This window comes from Poecile atricapillus, chromosome 12, assembly GCF_030490865.1.
Source record: "Poecile atricapillus isolate bPoeAtr1 chromosome 12, bPoeAtr1.hap1, whole genome shotgun sequence".
Classification (NCBI taxonomy): Eukaryota; Metazoa; Chordata; class Aves; order Passeriformes; family Paridae; genus Poecile; species Poecile atricapillus.
The window spans coordinates 19,405,906-19,413,800 of NC_081260.1; the positions used below are offsets into that span (position 1 = coordinate 19,405,906).

The 7,895-nt window shown below is 57.6% G+C and overlaps 1 protein-coding gene across 1 annotated transcript; it reads right to left on the minus strand.

Moving 5' to 3' along the window:
* Positions 1-2,220: 2,220 nt before the first annotated feature.
* Positions 2,221-7,425, minus strand: TSPAN6 (tetraspanin 6). The gene is made up of 8 exons (XM_058848185.1): positions 7,275-7,425; positions 6,992-7,180; positions 6,702-6,776; positions 6,073-6,171; positions 5,715-5,870; positions 4,977-5,060; positions 3,134-3,233; positions 2,221-2,928 (listed from the first exon to the last, which is right to left on the minus strand). Exons 1-7 carry the CDS (start codon positions 7,359-7,361, stop codon positions 3,165-3,167), a joined length of 759 nt encoding a protein of 252 aa, XP_058704168.1. The 5' UTR covers positions 7,362-7,425; the 3' UTR covers positions 2,221-2,928; positions 3,134-3,164.
* Positions 7,426-7,895: the final 470 nt, after the last annotated feature.

Consider the following 7,895-nt stretch of genomic DNA (forward strand, 5'->3'; position numbering starts at 1 on the left):
TTGCGCGGCTGCCTCCTCAGGAGCATCCATAACTCAGGTACGGGCACTGCCAGCGCAGTGGGAATGTGCAGAGGTCCCTAATTTGCTCCCTGATGGTGCTGGGGGCTGCTCAGCATGTCCTGACCCTCTGTTCCAGCGTGCTCTGACGTGTTCAGCTCAGGGGTTCAGCTCCCCTCTGGAGCTGTGTGCAGCACAAGGAGCTCCTTGAGGAGCCAAGCAGCCAAAGTCAGAGGGAATCCACACTTGTGGTGGACCCCAGGAGCCACCAGCTGTCCCCAGCCCTGTCACCAACAAATGGCTGAAGCCTGAGCTGTTGCAGGGAAGAAGTAAATCCTCAGCACTGCAGCTGTCCTGAGCAGGACACTGCCTGCTGCAGGGCTGAAGGCTTACACCAAAATCCCTGGGCAGATTTCTGCCCATGGCCTTGGAGCTCGTGCCAAAGCCAGGTCCCAGATTTCATCCCAGGGAGCCAGGGCTGCCGAGGAGCTGTGACATCCTGCAGGTGTCACCTCCTCAGTGTCACCAAGGGAGCACAATGCACATCCAGAGCAGGGAACAGAGGCAGGTGCCAGGTGTGGCACTCCCAGGGCTGCCAGACCCCCTTCACGTCCCCGCAGCTCCCATGGGGATGTGAGCACGTTTTAAGGGCAGTTCCCCTCCTCCCCACTCTTGGCTGCTCTGACAAAGTGGTTAAAACACTGTGGGCACAGTGCAGCACAGCTCCCCACACACCAACCCGCCCTGGGGACACCCAGCATTTCTGCCGAGTCCCTTGGGACATTTATCCCACTGAGAGGGGAGGTGCAAACACCGTGGGGGGATGTGTGAAACCCAGCCAGCCACAGCTGCTGTAGGAAACCAGAGCCCTGGGGCCAGCCAGGAATGCTTTTGTCCCTGCTCTGGGTGTCCAGACAGGTGACCAAGGTGCAGCCAGTGCCTTTGCCAGGACATTGGTCTCCCAAGTCTGTCTAGCATCTCCCCCAGGACATGCCTGTACCTTTAGAGCATCTCTCCAAATTAAAGTGAGTCATCTACATAAGTGCTATTTAACCAGATAAGATCCACACCCTCTGATGGCTGCAGTGCTTTTGCTGCCTGTGGGGATGAGCAGGCTGCACCAGCCTCCACGTTCCCCAGGTTGGCACAACTCATGCTGGCTTTCCTGCAGCTGCTTGGAAACCTCCAGGCTCCCCATGCCACCCTCTGCCAGAACCATCCCCATCCACCTGGCATCACCTTCACCAGGTGTCCCAGGAAGGAATCTGCCTGCAGAGGCAGGGCACAGCCCAGGGCAGGGTCCCTGTGTGCAGGCTTTCAGATGACGATGGCTTTATCCAAACCCATTCCTGCTTCTCACGTGTCCCTGCCCTGTCTCCATCCATCCGTTCACTCTCGGTAGCCGATTTCCAGCCTGGCTTCCGTGCTCTGACGCACTCTGCCCAAGCCAGGAGGCTCTCAGCCAGCCAGGAGCTGACAACCAGGAGTCTGATTTACTCACCTGGGATAAAAGCAACAGGAGGATTTGGGGCGTTTCCCTCCAGGTTCCTCCGTCAGTCATTGCTGGGCTGGGGCAGCTCACCCAGCACCCAGGCAGCTTTTGCCAGAGGGGTGACACTGACAAAGGGCCACCACTGCTCTGTTTACACCTGCCTCCTCCCCAGGAGCTGTACAGGGGCCCTGCATCCAGCCAGACACGGCTCATTTGAGTTCGGTGCTTGAGACCCAAAAAATCCCCCAAGCTTGGCAGAGGGGTGCTTCACCACTTCACTGTGGCACCAGGCTCACAAAGGCAGAGGCTTGCTGACAAAACTGCCCAAAAATGAGCAGTAACAAATGAATTCGAAAGCTTAAATCCACATTTCTTGCCCTGGGGAGCAGCTGGGGCCTGGCACTGCCCTGCCCTTTGCTCCAAGCCAGCAGCTAGCAGGCTGAGGATGCACATGTTCACACTGGGCTGAACTCACCCACCCAGCTCCTGGGCTGGGGTGCTCCAGGCCCTCTGCTCCAGCACTGTTACACAACATGTTATGAAGAAAATTCAATTACAGCAGTTATTTGCAAGCAGAAGTGCACCAGTGCACGTTGGAGGAATGCAAACTGCAATGGCCACAGGTTCCTGGCTGCCCCAGAGTGAGCACATCAGCCTGGGGGGACTTGCTGCTCTTCAAGCAGAGCAATTTCCAGGACATGAAAAGAAAAGTCAAGGAGGTTTCATAGAGTAAAATATCTTAATATTTATTGTGTCTCAGGACAAAAAGAATTCTACTTAATACATAAAATGAGTTGAAGCAGCATATAATACTGACAATCAAGTCACAGCTGAATCGGTGCAAGGACACCTACCAAGGTAAAGGCACCAGGAACTACATCACCAAACCTCACTACAGCTTACAAAGAACCACTACAGCCTGTACTTAAAGAAGTACAACTATAAAAAAGTATATAAAACCCAGGGGAGGGGTGAGACAGCTTGGCAACAACCTTGGTGAGCCAAGGCTTCAGGCAGGCAGGACTGTGTTTTAACAGCCCTGTCTCAAGAACAACTCTGTCTGGAGAGTGAGGGGATGTCAAGGGGCTTCCAGGGGGAAGGGAAAGCATCGCTTTCCCAGTGGAGGCACTGAAGGTGAGCACTGGGACACCTGGGAGGCCACCAGCACTGCCAGTCCAGCACAGTGTGGCACTCAGGGCAGGAGCTGGGGGCTGCAGAGCCTGGAGGAGCGCCCTGGCTGCAGCCACCACAGCCACACCAATTACCCCAGGCGGTGGCACAGCAGAGTAGTGTCAGGACAAGTCCCTGAGTGCACCAGGACAGCTGCTGCACTCCTTTCTATGAGCTAGTTGAGAAGAAGAATCAGTCAGTTCAAAGCAAGATTTCACGAGACGGCATCCGGAGGAAAACGAGGTGGAGGAATCCTCCCCAGCCGTTCCCTGCAATGCACACAGCAGAGTTAGCACACAGGATGGATTTATACACAGGCTAAAATGACCCAGGGTAAAATGATTCAGGGTAAAATGACCCAGCAGACACGGTCTTGCAGGTGTCCCCTGATCCTAAACACGTGGCACCCCCACCCCATGGGTGATCAGCAGCTGCCAGCGGGGCAGAGACAGCCCACCAAGCCTACAGACATACCCAGGCACAGGCACAGAGCGCTGGGGGCCAGCTACACCATCTCATACTGATTGTTGGTGATGTACCGGGACAGGCAGCAGGAGAGAACAATGCCAATCAACTGAAAAAGAGAAAAAACAAAGCCTGCATGTCAGAGGTAGCCAAAACCAGGGAGAGGTGTTTTCAGGAGAAAACCTGACAAATTGATCCAGGGTTTTATCAAATCCAAGGATGGACAGTGGGGTTCACAAACCACAACAAGGGCTGCTGCACCCTGCCTCAGAATCACTGGAAGTGGCTGAAGCACAGGATCCTGGCAGGCACCAACTAAACAAGCTCCTCACAAGAGATGCCCCAGGTCCCATCCCGTTTCATGTTGCTCCACGAAGCATGTACAGCTTTATGGTAATTGCAGAGATTACACAGATATCAGGAGTGTCACAGGCAATTACACAGCCACCGGAGAATGGCAGCACCTCTCCCTGCTGCAAGGACAGGGGGAAGCAGGGCTGCTGTTCTCACATCAGGAAGGCACTGCTGTTAACACAACACGCTCTGTTATCAAAGCACAGCCTCCCAGCACCTGGGCAGGCTTCAGGGCCAGATCCTGCATGACTCCACAAGCAAAGTTAGAGGCACATTGGCACAAAAGGTCCCCGTTAGATGCATGACCCAACCAAGCTTGCTGAAGAGGCAATAAAAGCTAGGAACTGGTTACAATTCCCAAGCCTGCCATCAGCTAAGTTAATGCTGCAGCTGGGAGTGTGTGTGTGCAGTTCACCATTCATGTACCAGCCACATCCCAAAGAGCCCAGAGCCAGCCCAGCCCAGCCAGGGAGGATCAGGGCGAGCAGCGGGCACAGCACAGCAGCTCCAGCTCTCAGGCTCTCCCGAAGCACTCAGGAGCACCAGCTGCAGCCAAGGGCTGCTGGCTCCCACCTCTGCTCCAGTTCAGTCCATCTGCTGTGGGAAACACGTGGTGACAAGCTGATTACAGCCCAGTATCTCGGCAGGTTGCCGCTCCCTTTTCCTTGACGCTCACATCACAGCCTCTCACATCACAGCCTCCAGCGCTGGCTCAGGGGGAGGCAAAGTTTGAGCCCCTCCAAAGTCAAGGCTGGCTGCTCAGAGCCCAGCAAGCTTCCACAGTGCAGCTGAAGGAGGGCCAGCTGCACATCCTGCAGCCCGGCTGCAGCGCATCGGAAAGCCCTCGGCACCTCGGGAAACACCAGCACAGCGTCAGCACCGAGCTGGGGGCAGGGGCCTCCCGTTTCCTGCTGGATAGAGCTGCTGGAGCTGGGCTGCTGGAGCTGGGCTGCTGGAGCTGGGCTGCTGCTGCTGCAGGAAGTGCCCTGCACATAAAGGGAAGGAGATGCTGGGCAGCACGAGCGAGAGGACACGGCGGCAGGGCAGGGTGGCCCGTGGGGTGGTCAGCCAGCAGCACAAGCGGTGCCAGGAGGCACTGCCAGAGACCCCACCACACAGAGCGATGCCAAACCCCTTCCTGATAACAGTGGTGGCTGGGTAGGAAAAGGAAGGGCACGAATTTGATCCCTGCCAACAGCAGGCGCAGTGAGTTTGTCCATCTCCGTTTGGTTTTTCTTGAAGTCTTTTGTTTCAGAGAGGAGCTCTATCCAAATAAACCTGAGCTCAAATAGAGCTGGGGCTTCAGCCCTGGGTGTAAGAGACTGGGGCCTGCACAGCAGTCAGATTAAATCCAAGGGGAATCCACAGAGTAGCTGCTCCTCCCTGACTGAAACCAACCGTGCCTTTTGGACACAGCAGACTGCACTGAAATTCAATTTCTCTGGAGATGTGCTGGCTTCACTCTGCACTCCTCCCGAGCCAGACAAGGGAGATTTACCTGGAAACACGCAATGCCAAAGGAGATTCCAGCCACAACGCTCATTTTGGACTCCATTGTTGATGTTACCAGGAAAAAACAACCCTGCAGAGGAAGCAAAGTAAGAAGGTGGGTGCAGTGCTTTCCATCCCCAGGAGTACAGAGCAGCTCCTCCCCACAGCACCAGCAGCTCCAGGGGAAGATGCTCCTGTGCAGGCAGCAGTGGCTGCTGGCTGCTCCCCTCCTTCCAGACCTCAGCAAAGCCATTTCCCTAGCAGGGCTGTCCCAGCCTGTCTCCCAGCCCAGGTGCCTTATCAAGGGGAGCACTGCCCTTGGGCTGCTCCCAACCTCAGCAAGGTGACTCATCAGAGGAGCTGGCTTGCATCACCCAGCCATCCCTGTGGATGTCACACGCCCTCTCCACCGGGTCAGGACTTTGCACCAAAGGGAGATGTCAGCGCTGCTGGAACAAACTCTCCTGGAAAACTACTTCCTTACTCACCTGTTCTTCAAAACACACATCCCCAAAGGCCAGTGCTCGGGTCTGGCTGCTCCCTGACCTCGAAGGAAGGAGTGGTGGAACCTCAGACAGAAGGGAGGATTCCATACCCTTACCCACTCCAAGGGAGTCCCTGGGCCACTGAACATCTGCATCAATAGGGCAGTTCTCCTTTCAAGCTGCCAGGGACAGACTAGCCCTCCTCCACCCACCCATCCCTGCCCAGGACTGGCAGGCGGATTTTTCTGGGCTCAACTTACATCCACAAACACTTTCAGCTTGGCCTTGTTTGGGTCTTTCAGATCTTCCTCTGAGCAGTCGTTCTGGTTCTTGCAACAGCTCTGGGGGATGCCCTTCTGGCTGAAGTATTCAGTCTTCTCCCAGTCAGAATAGCTCTGCACCCCGCAGCAGTGCAGCTGGAGCACATTTGGGGAGCCTGGTCACAGCAGGGAACTGACCCCTAGTCCCACCATCACCTCCACGGCTCCCCCAGCCCCGGGCAGCTCACCCAGCATCTGCCAAATCCCCAAGCCCGTGATGGGGATGCCACAGAGCTCCGAGGGGACACCCTGGGCCGAGGGGAGCATCCCCTCCTGCTGCCCAGCCCGGGGCTCTCACCGTTCTCTGGATGGTGTCCACGGCCTCGCTGTGCCGATCCGCAGTCACGTTGTAGTCCTTCAAGGCCAGCTCCAGGTTACTCTCAAAGTTTGTCTTTATCTGTAAGAGAGAGGTGTGAGCGGCGGTGCCGTCCCCTCCTGCCCTGCAGGACCCCATCCCGCGTTAGTCAGCGCTCGGTGACGGCAGGAATGACTCCGGCCATGGCCAGCAGACACTTGCCAGCCACCAGGCAATTAGAGGCTGTATTAAAGGGCGGGCTGGATGCACTGTGGCAGCAGGGATGCTGTCTGTAATAACAAGGACATGCACCAAGCCAGCTCCCTCCCAAGCAGGCACAGGAACCCTCCGAGGAGCTTTAATTACTGAAATTATTGCAGAAGATAGACCAAAGCCAGAAATTACAGTCCAGGGCTACTCTGCCTGTCCTGATGGAGGGATAACGCGCCGTGCTGGACTGACCCTGCACCCAGGCTCATCCTTCTGGGTCCTTACAGGGACCAAGCTGCTCTTTGTGCTGGTTTAACCCTAGTTTTGCTAAACTAAGCACTGCTGTCCCTCCAGTGACATCTGCACCTGCACTGGGGTGAAAGCAGCATCAAACTCACCCTGCAGTGGCCACCCAGACTCACCTCGTGCCTGAAGACGAAGCCCACGATGGCGGCCACCAGGACGATGAGGAAGATGAGGGACAGGAGCATGGCGTACTGCGGGCAGAAAGGATGGGATGGGAGGGGATGGAAGGGATGGGGCAGGACAGGAGGGGACGGGAGGGGACAGTGGAGGAGGAGAGGATGGGACGGGGTAGGGTGGGGATGGGATCAGACAGGAATAGGTCGGGATGTTTCGGGATGGATCAGGAGGGGTCAGGAAGGATCAGGAGAGGATGGGGCTCCATCCCGCCCTGTCCCAGGCCACCCACCAGCTTGAGCATCCAAGTGCTGCCGCGGCAGGTGGCGAAGCAGCCGAAGGTGCCCAGGAGGACAACGACGGTGCCAGCGCCCACCAGGACGAACGGGACATTGGTGGCTTTCTCGTCCAACAGGGAGAAGTAGACGGCCAGGCTCACCCTACCCCAGATGCCCACGGCCAGCAGCACAATGCCCGACACCTGGTGGGGAGAGGGGAAAGCCGCGGTGGCTCGCGACTATCGCGACAGGGCGGCGCAGCCGCGGCTCGTATCGGGGGTTAGGGCGGGCGCTCACCCAGAAGACGAAGGTGTAGGTGAGCAGGACGCTCTTGAGGCAGGTGATGACCGGCTTGGTCTGCAGCCGCCGCGAAGGGGACGCCATGGCCGACACGGGGCGACTGCGGGGCGGGGCCGGGGGAGGGGACACGCCCCCGACACGCCCCCGACACGCCCCCAGCCGGGCCGGTCCCGCCCCCCGCCGGACGGGCCCGAGCTCTCACGGAAATGACCGAGCGCGCCAGCAGGCCCGGTGCTCTTCCCTCTTCGTCCCGCAGAGGGCGCCAGGGACACCCCCTGTGCTGTGACACCCCCTGTGCTGTGACACCCCTGTACTGTGCCACCCCTGTCCTGTGCTGTGACACCCCTGTACTGTGACACCCCTGTACTATGCTGTGACACCCCCTGTGCTGTGACACCCCCTGTGCTGTGACACCCCCTGTGCTGTGACACCCCTGTACTGTGACACCCCTGTCCTGTGCTGTGACACCCCTGTACTGTGACACCCCTGTACTATGCTGTGACACCCCCTGTGCTGTGACACCCCCTGTGCTGTGACACCCCTGTACTGTGCCACCCCTGTCCTGTGCTGTGACACCCCTGTACTGTGACACCCCTGTACTATGCTGTGACACCCCCT